Genomic DNA, 27,495 nt, shown 5'->3' on the forward strand with positions numbered 1-27,495 from the left:
GTCAATTGGCGGATCGCTTTTCCGGGGGAATAATTCCTTCAAAAAAAAATTGATCACTCAATCCATGACTGTTTGTGGGCCACTGCTGCGCTCAATTAGCTGCCACGATTCACCCACAAAATATATAGTACAGTATATTTGGTGAAGTGCTTTGAGACGTTTCCAAGACAATATCAAATGCAAGGATTATTATTATGATTAGAGGGAGCGGTGGTGAGATTTGTAATGAAGGATGAAAGGAAGCAAGTCCTTGGCCGCAAATGAATGCACAAACCTCCTTCCATAAGTGGTCAAATAGCACTAGTTTACAGCAAATATATGCAAATAACTTTAGGAGTAAGTGGCTGCCTGGTGGCTGCCAAATGATGCGGGGTTACACATTTCCTGCAACATCTGTGCTCAGAATTATAAAGATTAGCCCCCGACTTTGTCAAATACCGGATCAAGGCAAATAATAAATATGTTGCAGACTGGTCGAAACTGGGTAAAGAGGGATCTGCAGAAGTTTATCAAACGAACTGGAAATAGGAGCAAGGCTCCCTCTTGTACAAACACCTACGCAAAGCTATTGGAATACATTTGTTAGGTGAGGGGAATGTTTGCCTGTGGAGGACAGCCAGGCGAAGGGAAACAGGAGATGCAGTGGAGTTTTATAATTATTGCTTCGATCCTAAGGCAGGGAGACAGCAATCCAACAAAATGCTCTTTATTTCACCCCGGGTTGGCAATGCGATCCGACAATGCCAGAATTTGAAACTTCATGAATTCATCCCGTCTTCCCCATTTACAACCAATGCTAATATCTTAAAGCAAACGCATTTCAACTCGGATGGATTTTATGAATGAATTACTACTGCAGATAGACTTCAAGAGCTCAAAGGGGAAATGCAGTGCGTGGGGGGAAAAAAAAGTTACGACTCTGTTAAATTTTACTAAGAGTTTCTAAATATATATATATATATATATATATGTGTGTGTATATAAATATATAGCTTGGAACACGTTTGCAGTTGAATTATTTTGCAGTTTTTTTTTCTTTGTGGCATCAATGTATTTTGAAGGAGTGGAGGAAAGAAGATCACGGATATCATGGTGGGGGCGTGGGGGGGGGGGGGGGGGGGGGGGTGGTCTTATTGAAAGAGCAGAGCTCTTGCTTTTCCTTAATCACATCTGACTGTTACCTGGTTCTGCGGAATACAAAAGAAGACAACGCTGTGATACTATTCAGGTCATGGAGGAGGAAGGGGCGATCTTTGACGAAAAGAAGACGTCAGTTGTTTTAGAAGAGGCAGGAGCTTCAATTGGCTGCAGTGTGTGTCACCATGTGCGTGGGTTTCCAGCTCCATTCATATATATATATATAAATATATATATATATATAAAGCATCAACAGAACCGACAGCAATAAGATGTCACATCACAGCGCTGCAATAATAAACAGCGGCCAAACACTGGACTGGCACTCAGCACACAGTCAGCAAAGCTCCCGGGACTTCCTCGGCGGCCGAGGCACTGGAGCTGGAGGCTGTGAGGGCACATGGCCGGATCTGAATGGTTGGTACATTGATGTCCCACCTGAAAGCCCAGTTGCTCGCACTCACACCCCGCAGTAACTTTGCAGAAGCAGAACTTTGCCGAGAGGGGTTTTAAACACCCGGGGTCGTGTCTGTGCACCAGGTGGGGGCTCTCTCTCTCTCTCTCTCTCTCGCTCTCTCGCTTCCTTACCGCAGCCGATACTCCTGAAAGAACGGCACCGGCTCTGTAACACCGGCGGCCCCGGGTCGCGCGTCATGTTTAACAGGTCGGTGTCCTTTCCGTGGGGCAACTTCACTCTGGACGATTGGGAGAGCTTTGTGGACTCGGCAAAATACGAGGCGGAATCCCAACATGCGACGGTGAAAGCTTTGCTGATCGTGGCTTACTCCGTTATCATAGTCATCTCTCTCTTTGGAAACGTCCTGGTGTGCCAGGTCGTGATAAAGAATAAACGGATGCACTCTGCCACCAGCCTGTTTATCGTTAACCTGGCCATAGCGGACATCATGATCACTCTTCTCAATACTCCTTTCACTCTGGTAAGGCTGAACTCTTCTCCCGAGCCGTGCAAATGCAGAGTTTCAACCAGACTCTGCTTTAGTCACAATGAAACAACTGCAACCAGTCACCAGCAGCGGCGGAGGGTGGGGGAGAAAGTTGCATTGAATCAAAATTACACACGGTGCAGCGGGTGGGACTGATCTGTTTCAATCTGTGCAATAAGCAACATAGCCTTTGGTATTTTTGCGTCCAATGTAGACATTGACGTGGATCGACTTACGTCGGGATTTCCTAAAAGTCTGTACTCCACTCGATATTCGCATCATGTCCCAAGCTCAGCACCAGGTATAAAAATAACCATGTTCTCCACCGGGCTACCTTTCTGTGCAAGAGAAGTCTATATCACATATCAATACTCATGTCAGTTGAGCATGGCCAGCAGTGCTAACTGGTTAGATTGTCAATCATACACTCAGTCCTGCTCCAAACACGTCGCCTTATGTGTCCATCTCACTCAGAGTCTCTACTGTATCTGAATTTCAATAAGACTATATAAACAGAGTAAATAACTATTCAATAACGCAATAGAATTCCTCGGGCGCTTTCAGTGTCTGAGTGTAGTTCTGTGTTTATTGAACACCTGTCCACAGGTGTACTTTCCACTTCAAATAGCCTTTCACGCACGACATGTATTCATTTTTTTTAAGTCATCCAATGTTTGTAGATGCAGGTGAATACCACAGATAACTAAAACGCGCGATTTTAATAGTAAGCTTTGCTTGATGTGCCAAGGTAGCTGAAGGGAATGCTGGTTTGCAGCAGGTGTGGAAAGATTCTTATAGCACTGGTGTAACTTTCATAGTTTTTAATCAATATAATCATAGAGCAGTAAACCTAACAAAACGTTTAAGATGACACTAGCATTTAACTGTATTCATTATTAAATACAATCACAAAGACATGATTTATTTGCGAAAAATATTTTATTTGTATTATCTTTAACCTTGGGAACTTAACTTCTACCCTTTTATTTAGTGCCTGATGGATTGCCTCGTATGCCTCGCCGACAGGCAATCTATCCTATATTGTCGAGCTTCTGTCCTGTCTTATCTCTGATGAACATTGCAGTGCTTGAGTAACCTTTTCTGGTGATTCTGATTGACAGGTCCGGTTTGTGAACAGCACTTGGGTTTTCGGGAAGGTCATGTGTCACATCAGTCGCTTTGCTCAGTATTGCTCCCTACACGTCTCCACTCTTACCCTGACAGCTATTGCCTTGGACAGACATCAGGTACTGATCAGTTTACAACAACCCAATATCCTTCAGGAAGGGAGGGGGGGGGGGGGGGGGAGAGAGGAAGTGTACAAATATTTCCTAGTTCATCTCCTTGAGAAGTTTCCAGACACTAACTTTTATTTCTATGTAGTGCAACCTTGCTGAATGAATGCAAACTTGACTGCTGTTGCATTAACATAAAAAAAAGCTCCTAACCAGTCTTACGAAAAAAAAGTTCCTTGTGATACGAAGGGGTGGGGTGGGGGATGTCCAAATCACTATCAAATGAAGTACATTTGAAAATCTAACAGTGTGGTTAAGACAAATGCAGCTCCACAATATGGTTTCACTTGGTTTCCTGCCCTCACTCACTGCAGAGAATGTAAAGCTGGAGGCAGGACAACAAGATTGCATTGTTGTTCCGAATTTGTTGAGAGAAAAAAAAAAACCTGGAACAAAAATGCGATACAATTGCTTTTGCCTTTGATATATTTCCCGAGGGATGCATTCGTGTAAAGAATGGAAAGGTCCTGGTGAAACCGCCCTGTAAGCCGTAGCTGAGCTGCCAGTGTAGCCTCCACTCCCAAAGGCAACTAACGTTGCATTTCGCACTATCTCCTGCATCATCTAATTCCAACCTCTTCGCTTCTGAAATCCATATTTCGAATCAATCGCAGTGAATTTGCAGACTCGCCGTCCTATTTGCACCACGAATAACGCCCAGTGACCTTGGGCATCGATGCATGTCCTCACAAGCCCACAGCCAACTCGCAGCAGCGGATATCCTTACTGTAACCTTTCCCGAGTCACTAAATACATGAAATATGTTGCACCCGCGCACAGTTTGCTTCTGGTGACTAAGCTGGAACCGAGGAAGGCAATCCATATTTGTCCCTTCCTGCTGGGATTGATACACGTGATGCTATTACCTCTGAGGTCCCTATTTTGCTCACTCCGGCTCAGCCCATTCATTCATTCATTCATTCATTCTCTCTCTCTCTCTCTCAGATCTGGTGCTGTTCAGCACTTGGTGCTGATTGTGCCATTGCTGATCTCACCTGCAAAATGCAGGCATCAGTGGGAAATGTTTAAACCCCCCCTGAATAAAGGGCAAGGCTCACAAGTTGCAACGACATTCTTCATTTGACATTGGGACCCTCTACAGTTCAACGTGTATCTGTCTAAATTAAAATCTACTGTCGCTTCAACACTCCCCACCCACCCCTTCTCTCCCCAATCACTCTCTTACTCTCCTTTACATTACATTTCCTTTCTTCCTTTCTCTTAATTCTCTACGGAGTTTGTTTTTGGAGGCGTAGTCAATTAAAATGCAACATATTAATTAAAGTGTAACAATACAATATTCCCAGAAGATCTGTATTTTGGAGCCGGCATTCGTGCTTGAGAGCATTGCTTCCAGCAGAAACCCCTTCTGTTCTGGGACTAAAGAATAACTCAAGTAATTCTCACGATCGCGGTCAAATTAGAAGGTCACTTTAGATGTAAGGTAGCAGTTTGGGGCTGAAATTGCACAATGTAATGCATTGCTTGATTCCTATTTATTTGATAGGCTGCTGTCATTTTGTATAGGTTATTATGCATCCTCTGAAACCACGTATGTCAACCGACAAGGGTGTGATTTACATCACTATCATCTGGGTCATGGGCTGCTGTTTCTCCCTCCCCCACGCAATCTATCAGAAACTCTTCAAATTCGAATACAGGTAAATCTATGCAAATACATGTAGATTGTTATTCTCTGTATTTCACATGCAGTGAATTTGCGTGGAATTTGAGTACATTGTTATTCTTTGAAAAATTAGGCCTTCCGTTTCGCTTTTAATGTTTAAAAAATAATTTAATGTTTAAATTATGTTTAAAAAAAAACATAATTCCCTGTGTAGGGCCCTTTCAGAAACCGTTATAAAAAATAAAATCTTAATAGGCAAGTCCACAGCCATTTGTCATTTATAAATTGTTATGTTTTAGTCCAGCCTGACATTCCAATGGGGGAGCACTGCATTTTTGCTCTCTTTCCACTGGTGGGGTCAGGAGTGAGAGGAGAGACTCAGAGAGGCTCACGACTCCTCCCCCCCAATCACTTTGAAGTTGGCCAAAGTCAGCCCAAACTCACTTGTACCTTTTCGCGATCGTTTTGCTGTTTCATCTGTCCACAACCCACCTGCTGACTGACTGACAGCCCAGACTGTCAATCAGAGCCATGTTGGGAGGAGGCAGACAAGTGGAGCCAAGTCAGACAAATACTGATTTCGATCCTTCCAATGCTTCCACCCTAGATACTCCTCTGCCCTTTTTGGAGGAGACTTTAAACCAAGGTCCCACTTGCCTGTTCTTGTGGATGTCAAGGATCCTATGGCACTATTCAAAAAGAGAAGAGCGCTTCTCCCAATGTCCTAGCCAACAGTCTCCCAGAAAATTGGTCATTCATTTCATGACTGTTTGTGGGACATTGCTGTGTGCAAATTGGCTGCCGGATTTGTAGACAAACGCAGGCTTACTTCACTACACTACAGAAAACTCTGAAGCACTTTGAGAAGTCTTAGTGTGACAAGTCACTATATCAAATGCACAACTTATTAGTTTTTTTTAAAGACTAGCCCAGTAATATGGGTGCCAAACTTTTCACAGACTTGTGAAGCGCTTTGAGATATCTGAAAGACATGATAAGGTGCTATATCAAACGCAAGGATTATTATTAAACAATTCTTGCTATAATCGCATTATGTTTACAGCTTCTGAACAGATCAATGCAGGTTTTTTTATGGAAGTGCAGTCATTTACAATGCAAAATATTAAATGACATGTAACAATACAATATTCCCAGAAATTCTACCACAAAGAAATATCATTCTAGAATAGCATTAATTCAAATAAAAGCATAACAAGGTTTATAATTGTTTTATTCAAGTCAAGCTCCACCACCACTGAGCACTCTGAGACACCCTACATCCTATATACTATATACATGCAAGTTGTTGTTGCTGTAATAAATTCTTCAAAGTATTAATTATAATTATACTAAATGATATATGTTAAAAATCTTATGTTTTTTAAATAATTGCAGCATAGAAAAGATTCGAAGTTTGTGCGTCCCAGACTTCCCAGAACCAGCAGACCTATTCTGGAAATACCTGGATCTGGCCACCTTTATCCTGCTATATGTGCTGCCTCTTTTGATCATCACTATCACCTACACCATGGTCGCCAAGAAGCTATGGCTTCGCAATGCCATTGGGGACGTGACAACAGAGCAATATTTCGCACATCGAAGGAAAAAGAAAAAGACAATTAAAATGCTGATGCTGGTTGTGGTGGTATTTGCTGTGTGTTGGTTTCCTTTGAATTGTTATGTGGTCCTTATCTCTAGCCAAACCATTCGCACCAACAATGCTCTCTTTTTTGCTTTCCATTGGTTTGCAATGAGCAGCACCTGCTACAACCCTTTTATCTACTGCTGGCTTAATGAGAGTTTTCGCTCTGAACTAAAATCTCTTTTGAATATATGCAGAAGAGAGCGTACTGTACCAGAAGCCATCCTCCCCTCCACAGCCCCTTCTTATAGACTAGCTTGGCCTGCGCATAGGAACTTCAAGAGGGAACCAGTGGTGCCTCAGAATCTTCGCTCCAACACACAGTCAGGAAAGACAGATATTTTGGCAGTAGAACCAATAGTTGCTGTCAGCTAATTGATGAAATTTCTGCCTTTTCATATATTGCAAGACAACCGTTATGAAGATGATATCTTTTTTCTAAAAAGCTGGCTTACTACAATGGTGCTATTGCCGTTTTTGTAGCTGAACCTACTGTATAATGTACAATCAGAGCACTTAAGTACTGAGGGTGGGATATTAGTTATCTAAAGGGGTCTCAAGCATTAAAGGGTTGATTTTACAGTTGTCAGCAAATCCCATAATATATCTGCACATTGCCAAAGTCTGGAAATGTGTGAAGCAAAGTGCAGCATGATATCACTGCTACAGTGCTCGAAGGGCACCCTTAGCCATTAAGATAATTTTGTCTTGAAATTTATGATCATGCAGAATTGTGGAAATTCTTCAATTCAGTCTTTAATTTAGATGCTGGTTCCTTTTATTAACATCTGAAAACCGCATCTAAATTGATATGGAATTGAAAGATTTTCCACAATTCTGCATGATCTTAGGTATGAAGACAAATAGTCTTACAATCATATTTCAGGCCTAAGGTCTGCACATTTAATGATGAGTGAAAAATCATCCTATAGCTATCCATAAGGCCTGACATGCATATCTGGTCATGTGAAGATTAAGAAAAATGATTAATTGATTGATTGATGTGGCAGCTAAATGTCAATTAAAGAAAAACTAGCTGATAGACCAACAATTGTGTAAAATAATAGGGTTGTGATAGAATAAAAAGTAGTAATGGTAATTTATTCATAACATACCATTATTTGTAATCTGCAAGTTACTGACTGAATAGGTGCAAATGAATGAGTTCCTGTGGCAACAAATGACCTAAGTTTTACAACATAATAGGTACCATTCTATGTTTATAAAATGTATTTCAAATGGATATGATTATTAAATAGAAACTCTGAGCTTGGATTCTATTTGTACTTATTTGTAATATACCAGCTGTACCCATTGCAGCTACGCTTGCAACCAAAGGATCCAATATGAAATGTAGATTGACACACAGATAGACACACAAACAGACATTTCATCTTTATCTATACTCACCTGAGAGGACTCCTGTGGGAGGATTTTGTTCTTCAGTTTCATTTAATGGGCCTTCTCTCTTTTGTCTAGCATTTTTACTTATCCTTGAAAGGTTTGATTTTCACTTAGCAATCTTTATAATGATAAATATAAATGTATAATTTATAATCACTTGGACGTCCTCCCAATGTGAAAGGCGCTTTAAAAATATTATTTTGTTGCTGTTGCCGTGGCTTAGCTTCATCTGTGTTCTTTATTTTGTTCCCATTGCTTGGCTACGTCCGTGCTCTGTGACGCAGGATGCCACCAGATGTAACTGTAGTGTGTGCGTACATATATAAGTGCTCTTTGACACACGATGCCACAGCGACATTTGACTCAGCAGCCATCAAATGTAACTGCAGTGAAAAAACCCCTGAAATAACTCATAAACAATAGGAGATACCCGAAAACAAATATGCCCATGTCACTCCCAAATGCAAGACCTTTCCGATGTATAACCTCCGATGAATGAACTTTTCGATACAAATCATGTCTTTACATCAATCGGTTATTGAGATCCTTCTTGAAGCGCAGACAGACATTGTCGTTTTATTAGTATACGTAAAAAACAAGACAAATGATTTAATTGAAAACTGCTTGAGCAATAGTAAGCAGAACGTGATGTTAGGGCCAATGAATAGTACAGTTCCATATAGATCATTTCTGGATTTCTGCTGTTTAAAAATTTCATAAATAATAAGAATCCTTACATTTGATATAATATTTTAATATGTCAACAAAATGTCTTATATAGTGCCCTTCATGTGGGGTAATGTCTTGGCATGCTTGACCGTGTTGGACCCTGATGCTGAGCTGGGGGGAGGGATGAGGTGATTGTAAGCACAGTTGAAGAGGAAATCTTCAGGTGAGATCTGAAAAGAGGAAGGTGAGGGCAAGGTGGAGAGATTGAGTTGGATTTTGTTGAATTGGAGCTGGGGAAACTGGTGAGGAGGGCATTGGTATAATCAAGGCTGGAGGTGACAAAAGCATGGATGAGGGTCTCAGTTGCATTGGGTATGAGGTACAGTTGGAGGCAGGCCATGTGACAGAGGTGGAGGAAATCAGCCCTGATTGGGGACTGGATGTGGGATAGGAAGGATAGCTGGATCGAACCTGATGCCAAGGTTATGTACAGATTCGGTAAATCTTAGGGAGAGGCTGAGAAGGTTAGAACCGCAGGACAGGAGTGACGATGTCAATGGGAGCCAAGGAATATGGCTTCCGTCTTGTTGATGTAAAGCTGAAGGATTTTTTTGCTCATCCAGGCTTTGATGTCCAACAGACAAGCTGAAGATCAGTGGATCAAGAGTCACAAGTGGCGGAGAAGTAGATTTAGGTGTCATCCGCATACATGTGGAAGTTTACCCCATGTCTGCAGATGACATTGTTGAGAGGTAGCATGTTAATGAGGAAAAGAAGGGGGCCAAGGATGGAGCCTTGGGTACACTGCAGGTGTAGGCAAATGCAGCACCCAATTTGACATTGCACAAGCAACCATGAAGAGAATGCATTTTATCTGGGGGATTCTTGGGCAGGATATCAGGAGAAATTCCCATCTCTTTCCGAATAGTGCCATGGGATCTTTAACATCCACCTGAACAGGCAGACAGAAATATGGTTTAACATCTCATTCGAAGGATAGTTCCACTGACAATGTAGTGGCTCCCCAGCATTGCAAAAGAGTGTCAGGCTAAATTGTGAATTCGAAGTCCAGACATTGGGCTTGAATTCACAGTCTTAGTAATCTTGATGGAAGAATACTTCCAACTGAGTCATAATAATAATCCTTGTATTTGATATAGTGCTTTTCATGTCTTCCAGACGCCTCAAAGTGCTTCACAGAATATACTGTAAAATGAATTGACTACATTTGTGTGTAAAATGCGGCAGCCAATTGCGCACAGCAGTGTCCCACAAACGGTCATGGATTGACGTGACCAATTTTTAAAATATATATCTGGCATTGATTGGAAGATACTATACATCCCAAGGTAAAGCTTTAGGTTTTGGTTGCACCATCCTCAATGCTTGATTTGTTCTTGTCCTGATCATAATCTTACATAACAGAATGGATAAAGTCCAACATGCTAATATAATTCATGTTATTGTTCGCTTTCCATGAATAAATGGCTACATTGAACCTCGAATAATAATAATTCTTGCATTTGATGTAGTGCCTTATCATGTCATTGAGATGTCTCAAAGCACTTCACAGAGTATATTCTGAAGTGGATTGACTGTGAATTTTGTAGATGAAACACAGTAACCAATTGCACACAGCAGTGTCCCACAAACAGTAATGGATTGACTGACCAATTTTTTTGAGGGATTATTTCCCCCCCGAAAGGGAACCACTAATCTACTAACAACTGGGTTCCTACTAACTACTAGGTAAATAGAGGAGTGTGGAGTAAAGAAGAATGTCTAAGGTTCAGTTAAAGATTTAAGAGTGCTTATAAAATAAGTTACCATAAGTGATTTCTCCAACTTTGGAAGCAGCTATACTTTAATATCATAAGATGTAGGAGCAGGAGTAGGCCATTCGGCCCCTTGAGCTCCTGGCATTTAATAAGATCATGGTTGATCTTCTAACCTAATACCATTTACCCGCCTTATCCCCATATCCCTGAATCCTTCTATCCATTAGAAATCTATCAACTTCAGTCTTGAATATGCTCAAAGACTGAGTATCCACAGCCTTCTGGGATAGAGAATTCCACAAATTCACTACCCTTGAGTGAAGAAATGTTTCCTCAACTCAATTCGAAAAGGCTGACCCTTAATCTTGAGACTATGACCCTTAGTTTTAGATTCTCCATCCAGGGGAAACAGTCTCATGGTATCTACCCTGTCAAGACCCTTAAGAATCTTATAGGTTTCTATAAGGTCACCTGTAATTCTTCTATATTCTAGAAAATATAGGCCTAGTTTACTCAACCTATCCTCAAGGGTCAACCCCCTCATCCCAGGTACCAACCTAGTGAATCTACCCTGCACTACGCTGAATCTAAGGTGAGTATGTCCTTTCTTAAATAAGGAGACCAAAACTGCACACAATATTCTAGGTGCAGTCTCACCAAGGCCTTATACAACAGTAGCAAGACATCCCTACTCTTGTACTTTAACCCTTTTGCAATGAACACCAACATGCATTAGCCTTCCTAGTTGCTTGCTGTACCAGCTTATTAACTTTTTGTGACTGGTGTACAAGGACACCCAAATCCCTCTGAACACAAACACTACCTAGTCTCTCCCCATCTAGAAAATAATCCGCTTTTCTATTTTTACTACCTAGGTGAATAACTTCACACTGCCCCACGTTATATTCCAGCTGCTGCCCTGGATTGGTTCAGATCGTACCTCTCACACCGCCTGCACTTCATCTCCTCAAATGGCTTCTCCTCTAGCCCCCGCACCGGCCTGTGCGGCATTCCTCAGGGCTCTGTCCTTGGTCCCCCTTTGGTGACATCATCTGCAGACATGGGGCCAACTTCCACATGTAGGCGGATGCCACCCAACTCTACCTCTCTGCCTCCACCCTTGACTCTCGGACCACTGCTGTCCTGACAGAATGTGTGTCAGACATCAAGTCCTGGATGAGAGCTAACTTTCTTCAGTTGAACTTCAACAAGACCGAGGCTCTCCTGATTGGCTCCCGTCAGCGCCTTCTCACCTCAGGCGCTGACAGCATCACCATCCATGGTTGCACACTCCACCTTACTAAGCGAGTCTGGAACCTTGGGGTCTAGTCTGACCCTCAACTATCCTTTCTACCCCACATCTGCGCCATGACCTGCTCTGCCTTCCCCCACCTCCACAACATTGCCCAGCTCTGCCACTGTCTCATACCAAAGGCCGCCAAAATCCTCATACACGCCTTTACATTACATCGAGGTTCAACTATGCAAACTCACTGCTTGTCGGCCTCACAAACTCCTCCCTCCACAGGCTCCAGATCATCCAGATCTCTGCAGCATGTGTCCTCTCCCACATTAGACTCCATGACCCTATCACCCTCATCCTTGCCAAATCAACTGGCTTCCGATCACACAGAGGATACAGTTCAAGATTCTGGTCCTCACCTTCAAAGCCCTTCATGGTCTTGCTCCCCTCTACCTCTCCGACCCCCTAATCCCCTACCACCCTGTTTGCTCCCTCTGCTCAGCGGGCTCTGGCCTGCTTCACGTCTCCCCACCTTGCTCACCCCACTATCGGCAGGTGGGCCTTCTGCCACTCTGCACCCATCCTCTGGAACTCCATCCCATAGTCCTTCTGTCTCCCCCCTCCCTTGCCACCTTCAAGAGCCATCTCAAGACCCTCCTCTTTGACCGTGCTTTCAATCTCCCTGCTTCCCCCCCTGCCCTCCCCCTCCCTCACCACGATCCTCAGCTCGGGTCTGTAACTCTATTTGTCTAGCACCTTGGGACGTCCTCCCGACGTGAAAGGCGCTTTACAAATGTAATTTTATTGCTATTGTTGTTCTTGCCCACTCACCTAGCCTGTCTATTTCCATTTGCATTCTTCGTGTGTCATCCTCACAGCTTACTCTCCCACCTGTCTTCGTATCATCTGAAAATTTAGATATGTTAAGTTCTAAATCATTGATATAGACTGTAAATAATTGAGGCCCAAGCAATGATCCTGTGGCACTCCACTAGTCACATCCCTCTATCCCTTAGAAATCTATCAACCTTTAGTCTGCTATTAGCTACTGAATTGGTGAAGGATACTCCCAGCATCAATTTTTATGTATCAGGCTCCTTCCGCCTCAGAAAGTGATTTTTCAGAATCTTCAGATTTAATCTTTCACTTATTAGTTAATTACAATGCACAAACAATACCCAGCAATTAATCTCTCCTGTGGTCAATGCCAGATTCTGCCGTTTTATTTACAGTGGCTTTGTTAGTCTGATCATCTAGGTATCTGTTGAAATATTATTGATAATCATGCCATAAACATTCCATTAACATAATTTCGCAATCTGTTAATTCATTGGGTGCCTCTTGGTGTATGTTGTAATTTTTAACATCTTCCTAATTTAATTTTTTTTACAATTCTCAGTCTCTATAAATAAATGCTCATTGGTCCATTGCTTCGGTCCTGAGAAGGGATAGTCTCAAGATGTTAACCAACATTTCTCTCAGTTATGGGCTGACTTGCCTTGTTTTTCTAGTATTTCTGGTGTTATTTCTGATTTCTAACATTTGACGTTTTTCTTTTTAATATAACAGTAATTGATGGACATTGCACTGCAATGAGACAGCTATTCTCTACTGGCAAATACCAAAGGAAAAAAAATATAATTTTAGTATTTCTTACTAATACTGTCAGTAGAAAACCATAAATAGTTTTTATTTCATTATGTCAAGCTCATAGACATATGGGCAGGCTAGACATATGGATTATCAATTATCAAATTAGAAGCATCTGATAGCAGAATGTGTCATTGTGGGCAAAGCTTACTCATGTATTTCAACAGTTTATCTGTATCGTGTTCACACACAGGAAATGGAAAAGGAATTCACCAAAGATAATTGGGCTTTTAAATGTAACCAGAATTTCATAGAAGGGAAAAAGAGCATGGATTTTGCTTTGATAAGCTTGTCACACAACTAGCCTCACCAGAGCTTGAAGGAAGAGTGTGGGTTTATGTGATGCAGTAATTGGGTACTGGAACTAAACAGATTCACACTAATTTGTCACTATAGTGAAATGTTTGCTTAACAGAATATTGATTTTTTTGGTGTAATGGCCATCTGCTGAATTTACTACCTGTTCACTGAACAGTAATAAGAAAACTAAAGATTCAGTTTGTTGAAGCCATTAAACTTTTATCATTGGTTCACAGTAACAATAATTTATCTTTCTTGGTGCATTGTACACCCTAACACAGTATACAATCTAACAGTATTTTTGTCTCCTAAGAATGAAGGAGCTTTTAAAATCAGGAAGGAAACAGGGCAGTCAGTTGAAGTTACTTGTTACTAAACCTTGAATGGTTTAGCTTGTTACTGAAGTTACTGTCACTGAACTCATCCTATCCCTAAAACCAACCACCTGCTCCCTTGACCCCATCCCCACTCCACTCCTTATCTCCCAGCTCCATTTTCTTGCCCCACACATCACTGACATCATAAACCTGTCCCTCTCCTCTGGCTCTGTCCCCATTCCATTAAAAACTGCCATCATCACGCCCACCCTGAAAAAACCCTCCCTTGATGCGTCGCAGCTATCAAGCTACCGGCCCATCTCCAACCTCCCCTTTCTCTCCAAGGTCTTGGAAAGAGTTGTCGCCTCCCAACTGCGCTCTTTCCTCTCCACCCATTCTCTTTTTGAACCCCTTCAGTCAGGTTTCCGTGCTGCTCATAGCACAGAAACTGCCCTGGTCAAGGTCACCAATGATATCCTGACTATCTGTGACCAGGGCTCCCTCTGTCTCCTCGTCCTCCTCGACCTATCGGCAGCATTCGATACGGTCGACCACGCTATCCTACTCCACCGCTTGTCCTCCCACCTCAACCTTCAAGGCACTGTCCTTGAATGGTTTAGCTCTTACCTTTCCCACCGTCTTCACTTCGTCTCAACGAATGGCTTCTCCTCCACCCCCCGTACTGTCTCATGTGGTGTCCCTCAGGGCTCTGTCCTCGGTCCCCTCCTCTTCACCCTCTATATGCTCCCCCTCGGTGACATCATCCGCAAACATGGGGTTAACTTCCACATGTATGCGGATGACACCCAACTCTACCTTTCCTCCTCTACTCTCAACTCCACGACCACCGATGTCCTGACAGCCTGCCTGTCCGACATCGAGTCCTGGACGAGAGACAACTTTCTTCAGCTCAACGTGCGAAAAAAACCGAGGCCCTCCTGATTGGCTCACGTCAGCGCCTCCGCACCTCAGGCGCTGACACCATCAGCATCCAAGGCTGCACTCTCCACCTCTCAAAGCCAGTCAGGAACCTCGGCGTTTTGTTCGACCCTGAGCTGTCCTTTCTCCCTCACATCCGCACCACAACTGGCACCGCCTTCCATCACCTCCGGAATATCGCCAGATTACGGCACTACCTCACCCCTCACGCTGCTGAAACCCTGGTTCACGCCTTTGTCACCTCAAGGCTGGACTATGGGAACTCTCTCCTCGCCGGCCTTCCCGCCACCTCCCTCCACAAGCTGCAGGTCATTCAGAACTCTGCAGCTCGTGTACTGTCCCGCACCAGGCTTCGGGACCACATCACTCCTACCCTCGCTCGCCTCCACTGGCTCCCCATCCCCCAGAGGATTGATTTCAAGATCCTCATCCTCACCTACAAGGCCATTCACGGCCTTGCTCCCTCCTACCTCTCCAACCTACTATCCCCCTACCTACCTGCCCGTACCCTCCGTTCCTCTGGCTCCGGTCTGCTCCACGTCCCCCGCCCCAACCGCCCTACTATCGGTGGTCGGGCCTTCAGCCTCTCAGCCCCGAGGCTCTGGAACTCCATCCCCCAGTGCCTTCGCCTTGCTTCCTCCCTTTCCTCCTTCAAGGCCGGTCTCAAAACCTTTCTCTTTGACCGAGCCTTCAGCTCCCCTCTCGACTCTCTTCCTCCTCCTCGCTCCCTCCCTTCCCTCCCCTCACCCTGACCATTTCCCCCCTCCTCTCTCCCTCCCTTCCCTCCCCTCACCCTGACCATTTCCCCCCTGCTCGGGTCATGACCCAACTGTGCAGCGCCTTGGGACGTCCTCCTGACGTGAAAGGCGCTCTATAAATGGAATCTTGTTGTTGTTGTTGTTGTTGTTGTTGAAGTGAAGTGAGAAAGGACAATATTGGTTATAGTCTGGAGCTTTTGCTCATCATATCCTTGCCAGTGTTGGCAAAATAAAGATCTGCTTTAAACTGACAATTTCTGCATTGATACAAAGACTAACAAAAGGTCCTCTCTAAATAAACAGAGTCCCAATCCTTACTGTGGTCAAATTCCAATGGAAATATGACACAAGCCTGAGCCTTGGTAAGCGGCACAGCAAGCATTCTGCATTTTTTGGTTAGCCAGGTGTCTGACACTTGTGGAAACCCATCAACATGCTTAAGAGTATCCAAACCAAGATGAGATTTCCACATATCCCACCTACACATGGAAATCCAAGAGATAAATTGTTGGAATCAAATGTGCACTTAGTGTTCAAGTCTGTCAAATTAGTATAAGAAAGATGAGATCATAATATCACCATTTTGGAGAGCCTTTAGATTTACAGTATGGAAGAGGAAGCAACAGTCTTTAAAATGTTGGCCACAGGTTCATGGTAAATCTCTTTTGTTATTATATGTTTCCTTCATTCTTTAACATTCTCATTTTAAATTTCTATTTTTCTCTCTCCGTTTCTTTTCTCAATACTTTTCTTCTCTTTCATGCACATCTTGCATATACACATATGTATATGTTAGATCAATCTAACATGGGGGTGGAATTCTTTACAGAATTTGTTGTAATTTTAATGACCGTGTATTTTGTAGGCAAACCCAGCAGTCAATTTGCACACAAGGAATATTTCACAAACAGCCATGAAGTGAATGACAAATTTTATTTGGGGGATTGTTGGCCAGTACACTGGCAGAAACTCCTTTCTCTTTTTGAATGATGCCATGGGATATTTAATGTCCACCTGACCAGGCAGTCCGGACTTCAGTTAAACATCTCATCCAAAGGATAGCACCTCCAACAATGCAGAGCATCTCCACCAATGTATAAAAGTGTCAGCCTGGACTATATGAGTTCAAGTCCTGGACTACGTTTGTCCACACAACCTTCTGACTCAGAGACCAGAGTTCTACCAACCGGGTCAAGGCTGACATACAAAGATGTGCAGCTTATTGCCAGGAAAATTCTAACAAATTCTGATCTACAATTCCAGGTACTTCTGCAAGAAGATGTCTTGTTTTCCTTAATCAGTAAAAATATGCATTTATTTTTGTTGAGTACATTGGTCACAGAATACAAGAATGGGAGCTGTTGCACTATTGAAAACAGATGATATATTTCCATTACAGCTACCCCTTCCTATCACACTGTTTTGTTAAGCTAAACCTTGGTACATTTCCAAAATGAAGTGCAAGCTGTATAAAAAGCAAACCTCAGGACGAAACAATTATGCAGGTATTGCTTTTTGAAGCAAATTCATGAAAAAATGGTTGTGATAGATTTCTGTTTGAAAGCATAATTGCTATTGTACATCGTGAGATATTGGTGGCACTTCAGAACACTGTAGAGTTCAGCACAAATTTCAGTTTATACTGCCAGGAAATCTTATCAGATTTTACCAGCTCTGCTTTTATATGGTCTTAAGAGATTCTGATTTTTGCAATTTATATTTATTGTTCTGGGGTGCCTTGTCACACTTTTTCATGGATCAGGGCATTTGTGTTTGCATTACAATCTCTAATGCAAATTGGCGGCCACATTTACCGACGAATACACAGTCACTCCACTTAACAGTAAAATCCTGGCTGTGAAGTGCTTTGAGACATCTCAACGACATGATAAAATGCTATATCAAATTCAAGCATTATTAGTGACAGCAAAAACTTGGTGAACAGGAGCATTAGTCTACACTTGTGTCTAATGTATATACAGTTCCAGTTATGAACAAAGATTATATTCCTCATAACCTATTGTGAAATTGGATAAATTCCAGAGGGCAAAACTGATATTGGTATAGGAATGAGATTAGAAAAGTATAGGAATGGAGAAGCAAACATCAGCACAGATATGAATGGTTGAATTCCGTACTGAAAGCTTTTCTACTTCTATGACCTTTGAGTTCACATCACAAAAACAGGAATAATTCAAAAGCTTTAAATCTGACCACTGTACAAAATACGTTTGAATATTCTGAGACCAGTTTGGCATAAAATTTAAGATGGAGCAGAATTAAATAATATAATAATAATCCTTGCATTTGATATAGCGCTTTTCACGTCTTCTATACATCTCAAAGCGCTTCACAGAATATACTGTAAAGTGAATCGACTGTATATTTGTGAGCGAAACGCAGCAGTCAATTGCGCACAGCAGTGTCCCACAAACAGTCACTGTGGAAAATTTTTAATTTACTTCATAGTTTAGAAGTCAATTATTTTAAGACCTGTGGAAAACAGATTTCCAAATTAAAACTAATTTTAAGATTTTTGCACAATTCTGTGGCGACTTAAGTTTTAAAACAAAATGGTCTTGCACCTAAAAACATCTATTGAGAGCTTATTGAGGGTCCACAGACTCTAACTATCCTATTTGGATCATACTGAGTAGCTCTCAATGGAGGCTGAGAGTTCCTATGAGCCCGTAACACCTGTGCAATGTGCTGTCGTAAGGTTGAGGTGTATTAACATGATAAGGTGTTACATTAGAGGCAAGGATTATTTTCATTACTGTTTCTTCAGTGGTCAGCACAATGTTCTCCTGCAGTAAAGAACACTGATTTTTTTTCTAATAGAGTTTCACTTGGTTATAATCTTGGGATTTTGTACTTAAGCTTCCAGTAGTTGATTAATACGTTCACAAGAATAGTCAAGATTTTGAGCCTCCCACCCCCGCAAGGATCCTGAAATTGAAGTACGAAGCTAGTAGCAATTTTGAGCTGTTGTGGGCTTGCCAAGGTACTTGGATAATGGATTACGCACATATGCCACTGACAGAGCATTAATTTAATATTTTTGTTTTAAAGATGAACACAAACTGGTAAACTCAATTATTTCCAGAGTTTTTAGACTCATGGTGTCCAGCAGATTCGTTGACAATATCCTTCCCTGTAACATAGTCAATCCTCTAAAATATAAAAGTGATGTGACTAAATGATGAATTCTCTACTCAATCAGCATGAGTCATTGATCCTTAGGTCAAATGTCTATGTTTTGCACTAAGAATACAAAACTTATTGCAGTGGCTGAACATGTAAGTCAATGTTACACATTGTGAAGTCTTTTCATATTACTACTTCTGCCTGTCAAGCTCTCGCCATGAAATTGGAATTCCCTGTATTGCCTTGTGCGTAGGAGTTAAAATACAAAATTAAGCATGAATTTCTGAACAAGGTTATCTTGGGCCATGAGAAAGCTCTTCCATTCACACTTCAGAACCAAGCATAAATTATTCAGCCACTTCTGTGCTGTTAGCTGTTTTTGCTAAAGCTGTACCATCAATGAACAAAAGTGGAAGATTTAAGTTGATGCTTGAATTAGATTTAAATAACCAGCGAAAAAATGTATTGATCATTCACTAAATATTTCCAGTCAATGTTAAGTTGATGTCAACAAAACTAATCAAACACTTTGTGGGCATCTTGAGGGCATTCAACCCAAGTTGAAAGTAATTATTCTAACATAGTATGGTTTCCTTTTTAGGTTACATTTGTTATATTGAATTACAGTACAATATTAGATCTTTCGATCTTGATGGAGTTGGTCAGAGTTCAGATAAACCTCCTTCTTGACTAAATATGAACCAATAATATAGTTGAGACATGAGCTGCAAGACCAAAACCCAAGTAGTTTTGAACTGTTCTCTATAATCCAAGATTCAATTTCACTGCTGGTATCAGTCTGATGTATCATAATAAAACACGAGGGTAAGGAAATGTTGGATGGATGAGCTTTGAGTAATGATTTGATAAGATATAATAATAATAATAATCCTTGTATTTGATATTGCGCTTTTCACGTCGGGAGGACGTCCCAAAGCGCTTCACAGAACACACTGTAAAGTGAATTGACTATATTTGTGGGCGAACGCGGCAGCCAATTGCGCACAGCAATGTCCCACAAACAGTCGTAGATTGAAAATGACCAATTTATTATTGTTTTTGGTTTTGGAGGGATTATTATTAGGCTCTGTGTGGAGTAAGGAAACTTGCCCAAGGTTTCGCCATGACCTGCCTGGAATTGAACTCAGGTCTCTCGCTTGCAAAGCGAGTGCTCTAACCACTGAGCTACAGGACTCCAAATGAATATGGCATTTCATCTATGAAAAAAGATCTTTTAGAGGGATCCTTCTCTTCAATACAACTTACAATACAAATTTACATTTATATAGCTCCTTTCAAGTAGGGAGGATATCTGAAAACCATGGAATTATTATATTATATCTATAATATATACATAATCCTGGCATGTGATATAGTGTGTCAGACACCTGGTTGACGAAAACATAGTATCTTATCATGTTGTCAATACATCTCAAAGTTCTTCATAAAGTTTACTGTAGAGTATAGGGACTTTATTATTGTAGGTGACTGCTGCAGCCAATTTAGACACAGCAAAGTTCTGCAAACAGCTATTGAATAAATTACCAATAATTATCTGTGGAGGACAACAGGAGAAACCCTTCTCTCTTTGAATAGTTCTGTAGAATGTTTAACATCCATATGAACAGGTAGACCAGACCTTGGTTTAATGTTTCAGCTGAAGGATGGCACCTTTGCCGATGTAGCTTTCCCCAGCATTGGACTGAAATGTGATCCCAGACAATGATCTGCCAATGTGGAGCTTGAACCTAAACCATCTGACTTAAAGGTAATAATGCTACCAAGTGAGGCAGGCTGATACCTAGCAAGCAGTGAGTAACTAAATAATCTAGAGGATCGTTACCCAGGACATTGGAAGAAAATCCCTGCTCTTCTCAAGTGTCATGGGATCTTTTAACATTCATCCAAATTGATTTGGAAATTAATAGGACATTATTTAACATCTAATTCCATAGACGGCATTATCAGCAATGCAGAACTCCACAGTAACGCACTAGAGTATCATCCTGCACTATGAATTTCAGTTGGGTTTGAGGTTTGGGATTGAGCCTAAGATATTTAAGAAGCTGGTTGAAGCTATAATCAGAAGACAGTAGTTTTGTATTCTGGCTAGTAGCACTCCAAAACACTAGCTTGCATGAAGTATCATAGAATCATAGAATTGTACAGCACAAAAAGAGGCCATTCGGCCCATCGAGTCTGTGCCGGCTCTTTCAAAAGAGCAATGTAACGTCAATCCCACTCCCCAGCCCTTTTCCCATAACCCTGCAAACCTGTTCTCCTCAAATATCTGTCCACCACGTTTTTAAAAGTTGTTATCGAATCGGCCTCCATCACCCTTTCAGGCAATGCGTTCCAGATTCGAACAACTCTCTGCGTGAAGAAATTTCTTCTCACCTTCCCTCTGCATCTTTTAGAGACTATTTAAATCTGTGACCTCGAGTCACCGACATACCCACCAATGGAAACAGTTTTTCCCTTTCTAACTTATCAAATCCCCTCATGATTTTGAAGACCTCTATTAGGTCTCCTCGTAATCATAACCTCCTGACTCTTGTACTCTATGCCCCTATTTATAAAGCCTAGAATCCCATATGCCTTTTTACAGCTTTATCTACCTGTCCTGCCACCTTCAAGGATTCATTTAGCTGCATCCCAAGGTCTCTCTGTTCTTTTACCCCCCTTAAGATTGTATTACCAGCCTATATTCCCTCCCCTCATTCTTTCTACCAAAATGCATTACTTCACATTTCTCCACATGGAAACTCATCTGCCATGTGTCTGCCCATTTTACCATTCTAGTCTATGTCTTCCTGCAGTTGGCTCCTATCCTTCTCACTGTTTACCACACTACCTAACTTTGTGTCATCCACAAACTTGGAAATTGTGCTTGCTATACCAAAGTCCAGACCATTTATGTATATTAAGAAGAGCAGTGGTCCTAATACCGATCCCTGGGGGACGCCACTGTACACTTCCCTCCAGTCAGAAAAGCAGCCATTCACCACAACTCTCTGCTTTCTGTCTCCCAGACAGTTCTGGATCCATGCTGCCACTGTCCCTTATATACCATGGGCTTCTATCTTTCTTACAAGTCTTTCATATGGCACTTTGTTAAATGCTTTTGAAAGTCCATATAAACTACATCAACTGTACTACCTTTATCCACCCTCTCCGTTACTTCATCGAAAAATTCTATTAGATTTGTTAGACAAGATTTGCCTTTAACAAATCCATGTTGGCTGTCCCTAATTAACCCATATTCTTCTAAGTGAAGATTTATTCTGTCCCGGATTATAGTCTCCAGGAGTTTCCCCATTACTGATGTTAGGCTGACTGGTCTGTAGTTCCCAAGTTTATCCTTCTGTCCCTTTTTGTACAGGGGAGTCACATTGGCCACTCTCCAGTCCTCTGGCACCACTCCTGTGTCCAAGAAAGATTGAAAAATTGTAGCCAATGCCTCCGCTATTTGTACCCGTGCCTCCCATAGTAATCTTGGTTGCATCCCATCCGGACCGGGCGACTTATCTACCTTCAGCACAGTCAACCTTTTCAGTACTTCCTCTCTGTTTATACTTATCCTATCCATTTCCTCTACTCTCTCCTCCGATACTGCGGCATTTGGTGCATCCACTTCTTTTGTGAAGACAAATGCAAAGTACTCATTCGGTACATCAGCCATGCCCTCTGCCTCCACAATAAGATTTCCCCCTTGGTCCTTAATTGGCCCTATCTTTCACTAACCTTTTTTTCTTGATATGCTTGTAAAATATTTTAGAATTCCCTTTAATGTTACCCGCTAACCTTTATTCGTATAATCTTTTTGCCCCTCTTATTCCTTTTTTAGTTCTCTTCTGCACTTCCTATATTCTCTTTGGTTGTCTTCTGTATCTTGGGTTTGACATTTATCATACGCCTCCTTTTTCTGCTTCATTCTAGATACAATTACCTTTGTCATCCAGGGAGGTTTGGATGCCCTACTTTTCCCTTTTGTGGGAATGTATTTATTCTGTCCCCGAGCTATCTCATCCTTGAAGACTTCCCACTGCTCTTTAGTTGTTTTACCTGCCAATCTTTCTTTCCAGTCCACCTTGGCTAGGTCCCTTTTTAACTCACTGAAATTTGCCCTCTTCCAGTTGATATCTTCACTCTGGATGATTCCTTGTCCCTTTCCATATGCACTCTGAATCTAATGATGTTGTGATCACTATTGCCCAGATGTTCTCCCACTGAAACCTGCTCCACTTGCCCTACTTCATGCCCCAGAACTAGATCCAGCACTGCTTCCTTCCTCGTTGGGCTGGAAACGTACTGATCAAGAAAGTTGTCCTGTATTTAGGAATCTTTCCCCCTCCTTGTCCTTTGCACTGTTGTTTTGCCAGTCTATGTTGGGATAATTAAAGTCCCCCATTACCATGACTCTATTGGCCTTGCATCTGTCTGAGATCTGCTTGCAGATCTGCTCATCTATTTCCTTCCCACTATTTGGTGCTCTATAGTATACCCCTACCAGTGTAACTGCTCCTTTTTTGTTCCTTAACTCTAACCAGATAGATTCCATTTTGGGGCCCTGCAGCACCTCAACCCTTTCCACGGCTATAACCATATCCTTGATTCACATTGCCACAACCCCTCCTTTTTTTTTGTTCCCTGTCCCTCCTGAATACATTATAGCCATAATATTCAGCTCCCATTCCTGTCCTTGCTTGAGTCAACTCTCTGTTACTGCTATTACATCATATCCCCATATGACCACTTGAGCCTGCAGCTCACCAATCTTGTTTGCTAATCCTGGAGGCGAAGAACAACCCCAGGCTACTGTTTTCCACCACAACCCGACTCCTCCGTCCCCCCCGCCACCCCGCACAGGTCATCTCCTCCAACCTTCACTGCGAGGAGATGCTGGATTTCCTTGAATCCAAGATCAAGGGAATCCGCTGCGCGGTCACTTCCCCTCCAACTTCCACCCACCACCCACCCCTTCCCTCCCACACTCCGACTCCTACCCATCCTCCCCTACACACCTTCCTACCCGTTTCCCCACCCTCTGTCACTGAACTCATCCAATCCCTAAAACCAACCACCTGCTCCCTTGACCCCATCCCCACTCCACTCCTTATCTCCCAGCTCCACTTTCTTGCCCCACATATCACTGACATCATCAACCTGTCCCTCTCCTCTGGCTCTGTCCCCATTCCATTAAAAACTGCCATCATCACGCCCACCCTGAAAAAACCCTCCCTTGATGCGTCGCAGCTATCAAGTTACCGGCCCATCTCCAACCTCCCCTTTCTCTCCAAGGTCTTGGAAAGAGTTGTCGCCTCCCAACTGCGCTCTTTCCTTTCCACCCATTCTCTTTTCGAACCCCTTCAGTCAGGTTTCCGTGCTGCCCATAGCACAGAAACTGCCCTGGTCAAGGTCACCAATGATATCCTGACCATCTGTGACCAGGGCTCCCTCTGTCTCCTCGTCCTCCTCGACCTATCGGCAGCAATCGATACGGTCGACCACGCTATCCTACTCCACCGCTTGTCCTCCCACCTCAACCTTCAAGGCACTGTCCTTGAATGGTTCAGGTCGTACCTTTCTCACCGTCTTCATTTCGTCTCGACGAATGGCTTCTCCTCCACCCCCCGCACTGTCTCATGTGGAGTCCCTCAGGGCTCTGTCCTCGGTCCCCTCCTCTTCACCCTCTATATGCTCCCCCTTGGTGACATCATCCGCAGACATGGAGTTAACTTCCACATGTATGCGGATGACACCCAACTCTACCTTTCCTCCTCTACTCTCAACTCCACGACCACCGATGTCCTGACAGCCTGCCTGTCCGACATCGAGTCCTGGACGAGAGACAACTTTCTTCAGCTCAACGTGCGAAAAACCGAGGCCCTCCTGATTGGCTCACGTCAGCGCCTCCGCACCTCAGGCGCTGACACCATCAGCATCCAAGGCTGCACTCTCCACCTCTCAAAGCCAGTCAGGAACCTCGGCGTTTTGTTCGACCCTGAGCTGTCCTTTCTCCCTCACATCCGCACCACAACTGGCACCGCCTTCCATCACCTCCGGAACATCGCCAGACTACGGCACTACCTCACCCCTCACGCTGCTGAAACTCTGGTCCACGCCTTTGTCACCTCAAGGCTGGACTATGGGAACTCTCTCCTCGCCGGCCTTCCCGCCACCTCCCTCCACAAGCTGCAGGTCATTCAGAACTCTGCAGCTCGTGTACTGTCCCGCACCAGGCTTCGGGACCGCATCACTCCCACCCTCGCTCGCCTCCACTGGCTCCCCATCCCCCAGAGGATTGATTTCAAGATCCTCATCCTCACCTACAAGGCCATTCACGGCCTATAATAATCCCTCCAAAACAAAAACAATAATAAATTGGTCATTTTCAATCTACGACTGTTTGTGGGACATTGCTGTGCGCAATTGGCTGCCGCGTTCGCCCACAAATATACAGTCAATTCACTTTACAGTCTATTCTGTGAAGCGCTTTGGGACGTCCTCCCGACGTGAAAAGCGCTATATCAAATGCAAGGATTATTATTATTATTATTATTATTGCTCCCTCCTACCTCTCCAACCTACTATCCCCCTACCTACCTGCCCGTACCCTCCGTTCCTCTGGCTCCGGTCTGCTCCACGTCCCCCGCCCCAACCGCCCTACCATCGGTGGTCGGGCCTTCAGCCTCTCAGCCCCCAGGCTCTGGAACTCTATCCCCCAGTGCCTTCGCCGCTTCCTCCCTTTCCTCCTTCAAGGCCGGTCTCAAAACCTTTCTCTTTGACTGAGCCTTCAGCTCCCCTCTCGACTCTCTTCCCCCTCCTCGCTCCCTCCCTTCCCTCCCCTTACCCTGACCATTTCCCCCCTCCTCACTCCCTCCCTTCCCTCCCCTCACCCTGACCATTTCCCCCCTGCTCGGGTCATGACCCAACTGTGCAGCGCCTTGGGACGTCCTCCTGACGTGAAAGGCGCTTTATAAATGGAATCTTGTTGTTGTTGTTGTTGTTGTTGTTGTTTGCTAAACTCCGTGCATTTAAGCACATGCACTCCAAGACTGACTTGATTTCTGCACTTACCCCACTTTTACTTCTCCATTTTCTAGCTCTTTGTTTTTTGCATTCCCTTCCCCCCTGAAAACTAGTTTAAACCCTCCCCAACAGCATTAGATAGCCTGTCTGCAAGGACATTCGCCCCAGCCCTGTTTAAGTGTAACCCATCCATATGATACAGGTCCCACCTGCCCCAGAACTGGTCTCAATGATCCAGAAACCTGAAGCCCTCTTTTCTGGACCATTTCTCCAGCCAAGCATTCATATGCTCGATCCTGCCATTATGGTACTTATTTGCCCGAGGCACAGGGAGTAATCCAGAGATCACCACCTTGGATGTTCTATTCTTTAGTTTGTTCCCCAGCTTTTGATATTCACCTTGTTGCATCTCAGCCCTTGTTTTTTACCAATATCATGGATATTGTATGGGCTATGTAAATGTTGTTGTTGTTGGTTGTTACAGGTTGAGATCAGATGGGTGAAAAGATCATCCATCAGAACTCATTTTATGATCTTGTGAAGAAGGATAATTCTCGAACCACAACAACTTGTAGTTATATAAAGCAATTCAGATGGCTAGTGTTTCGGAGCTTGGAGGTCTTTTTGACGTAATCCTTGGGTTTAGAACTCCCAGGTATGACAAAAGCTTTGAAGAGTTGAAGTTGTTCTCATTGGAAAAGAGAAGATTGATAAGGGAACAGTTCTTAGGTGTTTAAAATGATGAGCAGAGTAAGTGATATAGGTGTAAGTAGGCTTTTTGATTTAAACTATAAGAGCAACACTGGAAGACAAAGGTTTAAAATTAAGGCATTTCAAAAACGATATAGATTTGAATTTCCTTTCAAAGTGGATTGGATTTATGAAACAGATTCCAACAAGATTGGATAATGGTTAATTCCTTCAAAAAAGTAGAAAATTATCTGCTCGAGAATAGTTTTGGAAAATTTAGAGATTATATAGGTTCAGATATAGAATGAGATGAACAATTGTTCTCTGAGGCAATAATTTCTGAGTGTGACAGTGCAGTGGTCAGTGAGAGAGAGAGTGACAGTGTGGTCAGTTAGAGAGTGACAATGTGGTCAGTGAGAGAATGACAGTGTGGTCAGTGAGGGAGTGACAATGTGGTCAGTGAGAGAGTGACAATGTGGTCAGTGAGAGAGTGACAATGTGGTCAGTGAGAGAATGACAGTGTGGTCAGTGAGAGAGGATCATAGTGTGGTCAGTGAGAGAGTGACAGTGCGGTCAGTGAGAAAGAGTGACAGCATGGTCAGTGAGAGAGAGTGACAGCATGGTCAGTCAGAGAGTGACAGTGTGGTCAGTGAGAAAGTGACAGTGTGGTCATTCAGAGAGTGACAGTGTGGTCAATGAGAGAAAATGACAGTGTGGTCAGTGAGAGAGAGTGACAGTGTGGTCAGTGGGAGAGTGACAGTGTGGTCAGTGAGAGCGTGACAGTGTGGTCAGTGAGAGAGAGAGTGACAGTGTGATAAGTGAAAGAGAGTGACAGTGTGGTCAGTCAGAGAGTGACAGTGTGGTCAGTGAGAGAGAGTGAGAGAGTGACAGCGTGGTCAGTGAGAAAGAGTGACAGCATGGTC

General features: G+C 43.1%; 1 protein-coding gene across 1 annotated transcript; it reads left to right on the plus strand.

Annotated features, from left to right (window-relative positions):
- Positions 1 to 1,767: 1,767 nt before the first annotated feature.
- On the plus strand, positions 1,768 to 7,058 carry LOC103184204 (probable G-protein coupled receptor 83). Its single transcript, XM_007902090.1, has 4 exons — positions 1,768 to 2,075; positions 3,203 to 3,328; positions 4,904 to 5,037; positions 6,399 to 7,058. Exons 1-4 carry the CDS (start codon positions 1,791 to 1,793, stop codon positions 7,018 to 7,020), a joined length of 1,167 nt encoding a protein of 388 aa, XP_007900281.1. The 5' UTR covers positions 1,768 to 1,790; the 3' UTR covers positions 7,021 to 7,058.
- The last annotated feature ends 20,437 nt before the right edge of the window (positions 7,059 to 27,495 follow it).

The sequence above is a fragment of the Callorhinchus milii genome, unplaced genomic scaffold, assembly GCF_018977255.1.
Source record: "Callorhinchus milii isolate IMCB2004 unplaced genomic scaffold, IMCB_Cmil_1.0 Scaffold4, whole genome shotgun sequence".
In the NCBI taxonomy this organism is placed as follows: domain Eukaryota; kingdom Metazoa; phylum Chordata; class Chondrichthyes; order Chimaeriformes; family Callorhinchidae; genus Callorhinchus; species Callorhinchus milii.